General features: G+C 40.5%; 1 protein-coding gene across 2 annotated transcripts in view; it reads right to left on the bottom strand.

The window, feature by feature from the left end:
* Positions 1-278: 278 nt before the first annotated feature.
* NR4A3 (nuclear receptor subfamily 4 group A member 3) overlaps positions 279-14,680 on the bottom strand; it is a 31,378-nt gene continuing 16,976 nt past the window's right edge. For both annotated transcript variants that reach the window (XM_080579813.1, XM_080579814.1), the window contains one exon: positions 279-6,014. In XM_080579813.1, coding sequence (XP_080435939.1) covers positions 5,752-6,014 — 263 coding nt within the window. In that variant the 3' untranslated portion in view covers positions 279-5,751. The remainder of the gene's footprint in view (positions 6,015-14,680) is intronic.

Below are 14,680 nucleotides of genomic sequence, written 5' to 3' on the forward strand. Positions count from 1 at the left end.
CAATTAATTAGGAAACACAGCAAGATAAATAGTGAGGCCCCATGAAAGGTAAATTAATTTCTGTTTTCTTTTGGATAGCTTTGAAAGTTTCTCTGGTATCAAACTATCTCTGTGATTCACTTTCCTTCTACTGCAGTACTTCATCCCAGGGAAGAACCTCAGACCACAGTGCAAGTTATTGTGGAAGGAGATTTTTTTTTTTTTTTTTTTTTTACAGCACATTACTTAGCAGTTTAAAGACTTCATGCTATTCCAGATATTTCAACTACTTAAACACATTTTTTGCTTTAAATTTCACTTAGCTTATTTATTTATTTATTTATTTGAGATAAAGTTCCACATAAACAAGCCCAGAGTTCTGTGTTCTTTTAAGGAAAATTGATAAACAATCTAAAATATTTAACAATTTTAAAAAAATGGCATTTCTCATGGTCTTGTCCCTTGCATGACTTCAGAATCTTGTACTTGACATTAGAGTAGTCCCATTATACATACATACGTATCATGGTACATACATAATATCTAATTACAGCTGGAATCCCACCCTTCTCTTTAAGGAAAATCCTTGCTTCTGTGAATTCAAGTCAGAATCTCATCTAATTTACACAACCATGTCACAACTTCACACAGTCAAATTTCTTCTGTAACCCAGTGCAGCCAGAATATCTCATACTGTGAATATAAAAATAAAGGTGTCTTTAAAAAGCAAACAAAAGAAACAATGCTAAAAGCATTTCCACAGGGTAAATGAGTTTCTTTTTCTTGTATTTGACAAATAACTCTATTTTTAAGTCTCAGAAACATAGGCCAGGGATACAGTTCACAAATATGTCATCAACTTTAAGAAGTTGATTAATTGACTCCCCATTTATTCAATTACTGCATCAATAGTTAGGCATTTTAAAAAGTTAATCTTTATTATCCATTAATAATTATTGTTTAATCCATATCTTGTTGTATTCCTAATGATCAATTTCATTAATTTAATAAAGATCATCTAGATAGCTCTTTTCCAAATACTATCTAGCTTGTATCACAGCTTCCAAACATTGGATTGAGCAGGGTTTTGAGCAGTCCCATGGATTGACAGGCCACCACCACTCATATACATAGGGCAGACAAGATCAGTTTGAGTACAACATGAGTTATTTTGCATTTTTTAAGGCTTTACCCGTGTATGTATAAAATTTGACACAGTGGAAGTGTAAATTGCCCAAGGAAAGAAAAGGAAATCAAAATAAGGGCACTCACTAACTTGGTAAGTAGAAGTTTTTATTCCCAGCTCTGGGAGCGAAGTGCTACCTGCCCTTGGGCATGGCACTCTACTCCTTTTTTTCCTGGGTTGCTCTTCTTTCTGCTTTGCCTGCTTGGACCAGAGCTTCTCTGGGTGAGTACTGTAGGTGTGAATTAGGGTAGCTACCAAGTGGGGTCCTGATCTCCGCTGCGGCCTCTAGGTGTTGCTATAATACAAATGATTAATCAAACAACGTGTTTCATAGCATCCATAGAGGGAGTTGCCGCTTTTGTCAGACATGCTTAATTTTCTACAATTAAACCTCTTTCTCTCCCCTCGCTGCATCACAACGGAAATTTTAGCTTTTTGTATTGGATAAGTGAACTTGAATGTGACAAGTAACAGTAGGAAAGCTGTAGAAAGAGATTTGACTCACCTCTAATTAAAGTTGCTCATTTTGGGGCGCCTTGGTGTCGGCCTACTGTTCAAGGATGGTCACTGCTAGGTGAGGTGACTCCACTATCATGTCCCCGACTCAGCCCACGCTTCCGAGGCTGGATTCAACAATCGGGCATCACATCAAGGACACTGCCACTGGTGTGGTTTAGGAGCACAAGCACGTAAGGCACATGTAAGGTTGCAAGCGCAGGTGATCTAGATCGGGATGCATTTCTGGGCTCACGTCTAGGGACACAACTTACCATCCCCGAAGTGACTACAAGTTCAAATACACGCAAATTTAGTGGGGGTAAGCTTAGTCTTGTAGGGTTAACATTCAGACCCTGGTGTGGGTTTGTCACAAGATCTGCGTTTTACCTAACGGGACTATTAAGCAAAACTCATTGACATTCTCATTAGGGAGTTTACTTTTTTTTTTTAAAAAAAAAAGCTATTAAAAAAAAAAAGAAAGAAAAAATAAGAAGCAGCAATCAATACTTTGGAAGAGTTTGTGCATCCTTTTGCCTTGCCGCACTTCCCAAGAAGAAGCTGCAGGTCCTGCACAGCACAGCACTCGGTGCAGCCTCCAGCCGAGCAGTTCCTGCAGAGCAGCTCTTGCGGAGGTGTGCTGGAGGCATTAGTATTTATGGAGACAGCAGAATAGTGGCAGATGCCCTCAGAAGTGCTTAGAAAACGCATTTATGGTTAAATAGTTCTGTCTGCTAGGGGATGTCATCCCTCCTACAAATCGAGGGCATGGGAAGGAAAGGAGCTGGCCGCACATACAAAGAAAGTGCTGCAGGTGCCCACAGGAGACCATCGTCTTACCAGGGCAGAAAATGGGATCAGAGCTCTGTCCTCTTTCTAGCCAGACACACGTGCTGTGTGGGATGACCAGCTCTACAGCTCTCCCCTCCCTCCCTTGTGGCTGTCATCATTTGCAAGTTAATTAACAACCTCTTCCTGACAGGGAGGAGCAGTACAGTGAGGAGAAGGGGGTCCCTATTCTCTGCTCCTGGGGTAGTTCAGCCTCTGCGACAGCCGTGGTCCAGCTCTCAGGATCTAATCGAGACCGAGTAACCAGATACTGCAGGTCTTATTGTATTCATATAAAAGCTCTTTTAATCTAAGGACTAGCCATTAAACTGCCAGTGTTCTTAAGCATGCTTCACCAATTTTTCCACTTTTACGACTCAAGTCGACAATTTTTTAATGTTTTATAAATGATAAAAAATTCACATCAGATTTTAACAGAATTAAGCATACTTATTCAACACACATGGGGCCTCTGAAAAAAATGTTATTCAATTTAATAATTTTAATTTACATTGTATATGTACAAGAGCATTTCTTTCAACCCACAGGTTAACACCACAAAAAAAGAAAAAAAAAAAAAAGGAAAAAAGGAGAAAGTACTGCAGTTAGCGGAGTGAAGAAACTCTTGAAACACTGTTGTCTGAAACAAAAGCAAGGCACTCTCCCTTAACACCTGATATATTCCTGAATTCTGCCTAGACAAAGGCATGATCACTCTGAGAGAGCTCTAAGGAAAGTAGTAGATTTATTCTGCATTAATTCTTCCTTTTACCACCGTGACCTGTCACTGGTTGTACTCTACAATGCGTCTGTGCACTGAAGTTGAAATGAAGGACGGCTCCATAGATGATGGGATTTGGGAGAGCATCACAGTTAAGACTATCTATGGAAGACTGAAGCACACCGGCTACATGAAATCTCACGTGGGGCTCCGGACCTGCTACCTCCACTCACATCCCACTGAATAAATAAACCTCGCTCAACGAAAAAGCAATTTCACTGCACTATGCTGATCGGCGTGAAAATGCATTGGAAGGGCCCGCTCGCGAGGGAAGAGCTTGCGAGCCCTCAGCTGGTGCTCAGCACCTTGCAGGCTTTGTCCCTAGGTAGAAGGATTTCTCAAAGGACCTTGTGTCTTACACAAGGAGACAGAAGTAAACATACTTTCGGATTCTGCGTCTGTATGTTTTTGTATGCGCACATGTGTGTGAGTGTGTGTATATATATATATGTATATATATATATATATATAGTATATACAAAAGCAAGTTCAGTCAAAATATATTTGTCTTGCTGGTCAGGCTTGTTACAGCAACCTACAAGAAACATTAGCTTCTCTGATATTTAATTATGCTATTATGTTTGCACATAAGCTTAAAAGTCAATACAAAAAGCAATACTTTTCCAAATATTATCTGCAGGTAAACCGGAAATATTAACTATAGTGATTAGAAGTCTGTTTCCCTATTGACACTACTATAAATCTTGATATAAGAATAATTTTTTCATAAAAGCACATCCAAACATAGTAAGTGATAAAATACCAGATTACTATTTGAAAACCATACAGTGACTCGATATCTGGGTTATCCTTTGCAGCAATTAGGCAATTCATTTGGCATCTGTTTGATTGTATAATTTAATTTCCATATAAACAGCATAGTTTAAAAAAAGACAAAAGCTAGAATGTTTAAAGCTAACAAAAGATACAGTGACATCAGGTTGACATTCAAAAATTTCCTTAGCAAAATGACCAACAAAATTTTGACTTAATACAGTGCATATAAAGTTTTTTAGAACTAAAGTTTTTAAATATTATTTGAATTTAGCAAAACATGAGCAAGATTTTAATATCAAAGTGCTAAACAGTACTGCCTTAGAAGTCACTGCAAATAAACTGTAAAATAACTCTGCTTGTGATTTGACAGATATTTTATATACAAATGGTTAATAAAAAGACACGCACGCTCACGCACACACGCACACACACACAAATATAGGTATATACATATATATATATACACATTATATATATGTATATAGTTTTCCAACTGGTGTATCTGAGTCAGTGTGAACACCCCATTTTGTTATCCTGTGTAACAGGGCTCCCATGAGCTGGCAGTCATTGCAATAAATACAGGCAAAGCCAATACAATATACCATGCATACAAACATTTATACAAATAAAGACACTATGCAACAAATTATTTCATATTAATATGGCATCAACAGTATAAACATACAAAAAGGAGTACGAACACGGAATGTTTAAACGCAGCCCACTATATCCTTCCTAGCACTTACATTCATACTATTTTACAAGACTTGCTTGTTCTTTAAAACCATCGTGCGTCTGTTTACTAACCGGTTACAAACGTTGAAGTCTAAAAGTGAACTATCCCTGATGCTGACCCTGTATGCTCCAGCCACTACTTACTCGGATGTCCTTGTCTAGGGAACAACTGAGCTGCAGTCGTTCCTGTGTCTTCCACAGACATTTGTCAGTAAGTCACGCTACATGGAATCAAGTTTGGAAAACTCTGTCATGGTAAGTTAGTGCACGTAATTTTCTCACTTGGTTTCTTCCATTTATTTTCATATTAAAATAAATTAGTTAATAAACAAGACTTAGTAAGACAGCACTTTAAAAAATTGCACTTGAACATGGGAGCTAACAGCCATTGTCATTTTGCTATATTGGATTTATATGAAATGTTCAATTGAATGTACTTTGCTAAAAAAGTGAATTTTTTGTTTCGATTGTGCTGATGTATGTGCCCTTGATGCAGGAAGTATGCTAAAGGTATCGTCACAAAACACATACTACCCTGGCAAACAACTATTTGCTGTTCTTGTTTGCAAACACACAGCTTCTACCATTTTATTCCTCATGTCCCATGAGGTGTTAAACAACAGGTTTGAAACAGTCATGTTAACCTTTTACTGCTGCTGGGATAGCATTGTCCAAAAGTGCCATATTAGCCATTTAAAAAACCCAAATCACACACAAAAAAAAACCCAACAACAACAACAACAGGAAAAAAAAAAAAGAAAAAAAAGAAAAAAAAAAAAAAAAGAACACAACCCCCAAACAGTAAGCCAGTAAGTTTTAGGCCTCAGGTTGTAAGGTCAAAGCGCCAGAAAAGACCTCATTTTAGAGCTGGAGCTGCTTTTCTGTTAAGTGAGGGCAGAAATGTTAGCTGTAAGTCACGATCCATTTGCCTGCTCTGGTGGGCATTTGCCTTTCAGGAGGGTGGCTGGACTCAGAAGGGTAGGGTGTCCAGAAACAGCCTGTCGATAATGGAAGGGGCTGGCACCAAATCTTCCAGTTTCAGGTAAAAGATGCGCTGCAGTCCCAGTGTGCAGAGAGAGCGCAAGTCAGCAAGAACACCCAGTACCTTAGGCTCTGCGGACTCGAGCGGCTGTCCCTTGTTTTGGCAACTGAATGTTAAGTGGTCTTTCAAACTGCTTGTGATCTTGTTGCATAGCTCTTCCACTTTCTTTGGTTCTTTTAAGCCATGTCGTTCTGCAAAGCGAGGGCACAAGAAAACAAACACAAACACGTCAGCATCCCTCCTTCAAGTGGAATGGATTCATTTTCTTCGGCGCAACCAAGTACGTGCTCTGGTACCCAAAGTAAAACGTGCTTTAAAAAGTATATCATTTCTTAGAACAGCTGGGGTTATACAATGTCACTTAACCTTTTTGTCGCACGAAATAGGAGACAATAAGCCCCCGTTTCTTTTTGGCTGCAGTGGGTAGCAGAGATGCTCAACTATGATTGAAATTCTAGTACCAGGAGCCCGAGCATCCTGCATCTCTCGCATAATTTCCATGATATGAGACAGAATTAATTGGGTGATTTTGCAGCAAAACTATCACAGGAGGTGTTTTGGAGATTTCCGTGCTTCCCCACCAGTTGTGAATGCTCAATAACTATGGCAACCATTATTTATTCAGTGAATTCAAGTGGCGATCGATATCCTTAGCCAGCTCCATCAGCGCCGGGCCCAGAATTCCACCAGGAATTTGCAGACACTCTTATAAGAAACTAAAGGCACCTCGCCATCCTTTGTTATTTTGATCAGCTCCTGCTTTTTAGTTTATTCATCTTTAAAAGGCTCGAGATAAAAGAAGCCTGGAAGTTAACTATTTTGCTTTGAGTGAGCAATGGCTAAAGTGAAAAGGCTGCTATGTTATCCATCACAAAAAACCCCAACACTCCTAAAAGGAAGGGGATCTGGGGCTTGTCCCCCTTTGAACAGCCTTTTAAAATGCTACAACGCTGCTAAACACATCCACAATTCTTTAAGCTTAGGTACAATGAATCAGATTTGTGATTCATTCAAAGCAGGCTCTTTATTGGTACACGAGAGAGATAATTTTGTGTTGTTTGTAGTTTTGTGTTGTTTGCTATCGAGATTCAGTGGATGAATTAATATAACATTTCAGAAGAATAATCTCAGTTTTGAGACATTTTGATTTTTTCTTTGATTTGGAAATTCACAGATAAGAAAGAAGTGGCTTCAGAGCAAAGTCCTGGCCATTTACACATGAAACAGCATTATACTGGGTAAGTTAATCTAAGAAAATGCAGGTGAAATTAATTTTAAGCAATTAGACATGGAAAAAAACAGTGGCGGCAGCGGACAAGCAGTGAGCAATTTTGGCATCTCCTATGTTTGATGCATCTGAAGTTGTCTGCCTGCCCTAGCCCTCTCCCTCAACCCTGGCAGCCACGGGCCATGTCATGCCCACTGCCACAAGTCCTGGTCCTTCCTCTTCACTCCAGGAGGAGCTGGCAGTAGATACATTCTCTGTCCATCCCCCTGATAAACCCTGAAATGAGTACAGTTTTCTTTACTCCCAGAAGCAGGCGCAGCAGTGCCTTGCCCTGGTGTGTGCATATAGGCTCCTCGCTGCCTCCCCTTACCAACGGTTCTGGCTAGGTGTTCCTGACAACCCTATAAAACAGATGCAATTCAGTGAAGGCAGTCAGAAGTGGAAAGGTTTGATTTTCCACCGATTTTCACCTGTTTTACAATTTTGCGACTTTACTGACTTATGCAGAGCGAGCTCCTGAAGAATACTACTTTGGGATCAGAATCAGGCTGCAACCATGTAAATCTCTGGCCATTAAATCTCTGAACCAGTTAAGTACCATCACCATTCCCTGTTGCTTCAAAGCAACATTCATCCAAGCAGTAACATCTACTTCAGACATCTTTTTCACCTTGAAGGAATTAAAAAACCCTGTGTATTCTAAGTGCCTTGTTTACATTAAAACATGAGGAGTCAATGAATATTTAAAGCCTTTCCAGTAAATGGTGTATAGTGTAATTACGTAAACCTTAACTACACAGGTCACTGGGAGTAAATACTTAGGCAGATTCTGCCATTAAAAATCTTGGAGGATAAATATTTTATATAAATCTGAAAAGCTGTATTTTTTTTCAAACCACCAGCCTACTGAGAGAAACTGCAGGACATCAAGTTAATCTTGCGGCCTTTGAAGAGTTTCCATATTTAATCCGTTTTGAGGTTGCTTCCTGGCTATGTTAGCAAAGATATCTTTATAGATCTACAGAGCTGAAATACTAGAATGGATCCAAAACTGACTTCAAAATAGCAGACTACATTTTTAAACCAATGCCTCAGTGGATTTGTGCGTTATAGCAGAGTACGGAAAATTATCTCTGGCTCTTGAGCACACAGCAATGTTGTTAACATTCCAAGCCAGAATTAAACAGCCTTTGTCTTACATTGACAAGTTCAGAAGGTTTCGTGAACAAATTGTGTCTTTGACATCTAGCCATGAAGCAAGCCAATGCAAAATACAGTATGTGCGATGACTGTAATATTAGCAGACTTACTTTAAATAACAAAATCAAGGAAATTCTGGATTAAGACATACTACGTCCCCAACATGCTCTCTGGTACTACAACATGAAAGCAGTCTCTGATAAACCATATTGTCCTCTCCTGCATGAATCACCCACAAAATAGACTTTGCTACTTGCAAATCACTACAAGTGTAATTTCTCACAACTGGAACTGCCTCACGGGAAGAAGGAGTTTTCAGTCTCCAATCCTTAAGGCATCCCTTGAGGACCCATAAAGTCCAAGCCATTGATGTGGAAGCCCCCTTTGCTAGTAAAGGGTATTTTGCCCTGGCATTACCATCACAATCTGACCATTACCTCTCTTGGGTAGACTTGAGGATTCTTGGGTCTAATTCACATCAAAGATTTAAATCTAATAGTTAGGGTTCAAATTGCTACATTTTTTTTTGCCTTTTCCACATGACCAGTGTCTTTCGGGCAAAGAAAGACCCTCTGTCTTTCTCACTTAACTGTATGGGAGCAGAGTGAGGCACCTGTGGTAAGTAGGTGCCCTGTTTCTGAAATCAGTGGCCTCATAATCATTCCCTGTCTTCCACAGGATGTTCTTATCCACACATGACTGATAAGGCCAAGATTTATCCCAAGAAGGACAGCTAGTCAAAACTAATAGATTTTCTCTAACTGATCGAGGAGGTGTGTAAATATTATTGTATTCAGACTTTCTTATAAGGACAATTAAAAAGGCCTGGGTAAAGTGAATATAGGATTTCTCAGCCTTGTGTTTTAGGATATCATTGATTTTTGCAAGAAAAACGGTGATTTATGGCAAAGATGCTCTCCATAAGCCTGTCAAAATGATTCATCGGAAGTCTTGCCTCTAAAGCTCTGCAAACTTAGCAGCTCATTCTGGCAAACTGAACACGGCAAGTTTTTTACACCTTTCCCCTTTTCCCACACACAATTTCCAGGAATCTCAATGTGGCTCTGTGCTATAATTATGCTGATCAGCCAAAACTTGATAGGAAGAGAGTAAAAGAGCAGGGAAAGCTGTCACCAGCTGTGCTAGTCCTTCTTTCCCCAGTCTCCGTCATGGGGTATATTACACCAGGGCTAGGCAGATTCAGTGCTACCTTTATGAAAAATGCTCTTGAAGAGTGCGATTATTCCTAAGATCTTGAGGATCTCAGAGACCCTTAGGCTCCGTGCCCTGCGTTAGGGTGGGTTAGTTTTAGCTTTCATTAATTCTGAGGTGTCAGAAACAGTCCCATCAGATATGCAGCAGATTAATGGTGCAGACTTAAAATAGGCCTCTTGATTGTCTCGGTTTCAATATAATTATCTGATTTTCTCTTCCCCCTTCACAATCCTCTTCCCCTTCTATAACTCAAAGAAACGCAAGGCTCAGTTGCCTACAGCTTTCTGATCACCTTGCATGTTCTCGGTTGGACAGCAAGGCTGCAACCTGACAGAGCCAGGAGCATCCTCTTCTCTTGCAGCCCGGCCCATGCTCATCCTGCCCAACTTTCAGGCACTTCACAAGGGTGCCCAAGCAGGGAGCATGGACTACCTGAGCTCCTTCTACCATCAGTGGAAGGATGGGTGTTTTAGAAGGTGGTTCAGATTTTAGGTGGGTGAATCATCTTCAGAAGGTGCCCCGTATTCCTCTCTGCAAGGTACCTAAAGCCAGGTGAGCTGAATGATCACAGAAAACATCACAGTTTGCTCCCTCCTTTACGAAGACCGCACCGTGAGACAGGCCACCAGTTGCTGCAGGAGGAAAGAGTTCTTGCCTCAGCAAAATGGTGGGAGGGGAGAAGGAGGAGTGAGCACTTCACTTCAGCTGCTGACAGTATTTCCCTCGTCAAAGTGGAGGGGGGAAGGCAGACAATGCAATCTGGAGGGATTTTTTTATAACCGGCTCTCCTACACTCCTCCAGTCTGCCACCTGCTCGTGTGTAGACCCAGCACATGAAGCACCCACTCCGGAGGATCCTGGCAACAGGACTGAAGGGTATCTGCTGCCGAAGAGTAGGTGAGCCTCCCTTCCGCAGGCAAGTTGGACAAATCCATGTTCAGGAGGGAACTGCAGCAGCCGGACCCTTTTTAGCCAGCCTGGACTCATTACTATTTCTTGGTATGACTGATGGTGCTAAAAACCGTGTTAGTAAACTGGAACGGAAAGCCCAACAGCAGGAAGGCAAACAAAACTCATAATTAATTGAAACCTCACAATATTCTTCAATGTTCTAGTGCCAGCCTAACAAAGCATTAAGAGTGTGAATAAGCCCAGTATATACAGTGGCTCTGGGCTGGTCTGTAAAATACTTAAAATAAAACATATGCTGAAAGAGCTTGGCTGAATTAGGGCTAGAATGCTCTGTACTCAGCAGCATCCCACTGAGAGTGTCAAGTGTGCAAAACAATAATATTTGGATGTGGAGGGAGAAAGGAAGAGGCAGAGAGGAAGAGAGAAGCAACAAGAGAGAGAAAGAAAACACGAGCAGTTTTAGAGCAGGCGGAAATTTGAAACTAAGCTGGAGCGCGCCCTTTAGATGATCTTTGCTGTAGCCTCAGTCCTTATATTTTGACATTATCAATGGTCATTGGTGAGGCTAGAGGAGTATTTTAAAAGATAGCCTGAGCTCATATCTGGTCTATTCTGCAGAGCTTCACCATCAACACTGTAGGAGTTAGAGGAAGTCCAGCATGGAGCGGTTGCACAGGACATGTGTGATCTACGCAATACACCCAACTGATAGATGCCATCACGGGCATCTACCACTGGAACTAACGACAGAACCTGCCCCAAGGCGAACAGAGTTTTCTTTCCCTGCTGACACTCCTCTTTAGCTCATTAGATCCTACGTCCCAACAGAACAGGTGACCCACAAGAAAAAGAACAGGACAGAACTCAATTCTTGCTTTCATGGGGATGTGGGGTGAGTGTCTTGTGGCGTTTTCTAATTACTTTCTTCTGGCTGATGCTCAGAGCACTGCTAATGTGCTCTGGAGGAAGTTGTGTCCAGCCCTTCTTAACCAACTGAGGGAAGTAAAAAAGGAGAAGAGAGACAGAGAGAGGAAGATCCTAAAGGAGTACCTTAAAGAAAAAAAGATGTGCTTTGACATTGAAGACTTTTAACTGTTTGCAAGCTGCCCACAATAAACCAGACATTTCTTTCATTCTGGGTGCTCTTTCAAGCTTGCGTCCTATCTGAAAGGAATTGAACATTCAGCAGCACTCCAGCATGGCACTTTTCTTTCTGCAAAACTGACTGGAAATTCCCAGGACCCATGAAATAAACAGAAAAAGTACAAATGTATGGACTTGCTAATGGATGCAGATTTACAAAATCTTTTCCTGTTTATCTTATGCTGTGCGTACCTCTAGCTCTACTCAAAGCAAGCAGTGAATTAGCGAGTATTGTCATACTCGGTAGGTCTCCTGCTGTTCTCTTCAAGATTACTGAGCAGAATGAATGGTCATATATGCCTACAATCATGCTCCTGTGCTGTGACCTGCAGCTGCAGTAGAGATAGGACGTGGAGCCTCGCAGCTCCAAGCAAGTCAGTAGGGTTAGTTAAAGGGCTTTGAAACTACCGTAACTGTTAGTGGGGAGCTGATTTGACACCCCGAAATGAGAGAACAGCCCTCGGTATCTTGGGACGCTGGGAACAGTGGGATGTTGTTTAGCCCCCAACACAAGTTTTAACAGTTATTCCCTCTTCCTTCACTGGGAGAGGGATGTTAGTTCTCCCAGTCACCCTCACAGAACAGACAGAGGACCTATGAAAGAGCAGGGACTTCTCTTAGTTTCCTCCTTCACCAATACTTTCGATGACTAGCATACAAGAGGTTCTGTTTCCTGAGAGCACGTCCTTGTTTGAGCTATGGAGAGCACTCAGGAAATCAAGCAGAACAAACAGGTCATCATTCACAGGGACATTTTTTGTACTAGGAGAAAGAATTTGTGAATTTGGTGCTACCTCAGATGCCGTACAGTATTAAAACCAGCTCTGACTGTTGCACATCACCGGGTTGTTCATTTTTTCTCTTTTTTTTTTGGTTGAGCAATCAAGTAATGAAAAAGTGGCTAATGTAAAATAAGAACTGGAACGATTTGTGTAATAATGAAGAAAATTTTGCTCAAGCCAACATTTTGTTTTGCCGTGTTTCTAATAAAAGCCAACAACTAAATTCACAAAACAGCTTTCCTGCTTCTTCATATCTTGCAGCCCAATGACATTAATATTCATCTGGGACATGGGAGATTCGTGGTCAGATTCCCTTCCTGTTGGAATCAGACCAGACACTGAGACTTGGGTGTCTCTCTGAGCACCAGCTTGTCCCCAAATCATCATACACAACGGCCACTCTGTGGCCCAAAAAACATGTCAAACGGCCTTAACACAAAAGACAGTGACACTCAATAGTCGGATATCCTATGTTCCTGGAAAAGGTCATTCTCTCTTGCTCTGACTCATGAAAAGGATTTGAACCAGGGTTTCCTAACTACCTACTGCCTCTAACAATCCATTACAGGAGAGAAGAGCACCTTCTCCGTAGGACAACGAATGGCACACAAAACATCCACCTAAATCTAAGCCATGCCTCAAAACAGCTACTTGCAAATGTTCAACAGAAATCAGATTTCCAAAGTACATCTTCATTCTTTTTCCTTTTGGTGGGACTATATGAAAACCAGCACGTGACTTGTCATATTCAAACTGTCGAGAGGACAGGAAGCCATTTCTCATGGGATGCAATATCAGAGGCAAATCTCAAGATTTTCCTGATTATGAATATTTCCAATATACTATCATTGAGAAATTCTCAAAAGAACCACTGCCCCAGCTTTTTGGGCTGTGATGCTCTCTTAGCTATAGTTACCTCATTTCCTCTCTCATTTTTTTTAAAAAAATTAATGTTGTTCATCTTTATGCCATGCCATCCATTTTCAGGTGGCCAAATTTCCAGCTGAGGCCCTAGGTCAGCTAAGTGCCCTTGGAGATCTGAAACCTGTGAATATAAATCAATAGACACGGGAGCCTTGGACTGCATGAAGGCATACTCTGACCTCAAGAGCAAATCAGCAGAGATACACTGCTATGGTGAAATAAATGCATAAATAGAAAACTACATTAATTTTAAGCAACATCTCATACAGGGGAGAAAATCAAGAAAAGCTTGGCAAACACAAAAAACCTTAAAGCTTTTATGGACAGAAATGCTTTCCTTTTAAAAGCAACAATTATTTCCATTTGATTAGAAACTTTGGGGAGACTAGTACAAAACAGCAAACTCCTGAAAGAGCTGTTATCAAGGAAAGGATGAAATGTGGGGCTTTATTGATTAAGAGATATTTATGTTAAATGCTGTAGGGCGATCTGAGCCAGCCACTGGACAACCTTGACTCTTTCTGTAAGGGAAACCAAAGAATGTCTAACTGAACACAAAGTAAGACATGGCTTTGTAAGGAGAAAAACTTTTCTTCCTATAGAATCGCTTTTACTACATTCACATGGAGAGTTTGTAGGGGATCCTATTTATCTACCTATATCCTTTCAGTCTTCAGGAAGATAACCAGAAACAAGCTCCATAGAGCTGTGCCTATCAAAAAACAAAACAAAACAAAAAAACCTACTATATAGCAAATAACCTAAATCAGTGACAAGTGCTATATACATGTGAGCATATACGCCTCTGTGTAAATATATATGGAGAGAAACAGCAACTGTCCTTGATTTATAGGTATAGAAATACATATGTGTGCATCTATACTGTTTTCGTTTATAGGTATGTATGCACACACATGTATACTTATATATATGCAATTATATTACATATATGTAAGCATATCTGTATGCTTGTGTGTGGATGTTTATACATGGAAGTCAAAAATCAGCTGGGAAAGTTCTTTCTCAATGTAACATTTTGTTCATTTTGTAAATGTTTCATGTACAACAAAGTAACCCCAATGAGTTATTCTGGACTTAAGAGTTTTATCAAAGAAAAAAGAATCTGGGCCTTAATTTATTGCTTCTAAACTGCAGAAAAAAATAACGTAAATCAATTAAAAACTGAGAATACTTCTGTTAAGAAGCAAAGAGTTAATGTTACTCCATGTAGAAACTAACCCCTCACTCAAATGCAGGAGGGAACTGTACCGTCTAAACCCTGAAGCCAAAATCTTGGCACCACAAATGTCAGTGGGAATTGGCCAATTTATAGCGTGGTTTTTTTTTTTTTTTTTGATTTGCCACTGAGCATTTCATCTCAGTGTTTCCCAAGCATCAACTCATCCTAGGTAAAATGAAGACTGCAGCTGATTTTGCTGAGGCTACAGCCTGC

This window comes from Anser brachyrhynchus (genome assembly GCF_964034855.1).
Source record: "Anser brachyrhynchus genome assembly, chromosome: 2".
Lineage (NCBI taxonomy): Eukaryota > Metazoa > Chordata > Aves > Anseriformes > Anatidae > Anser > Anser brachyrhynchus.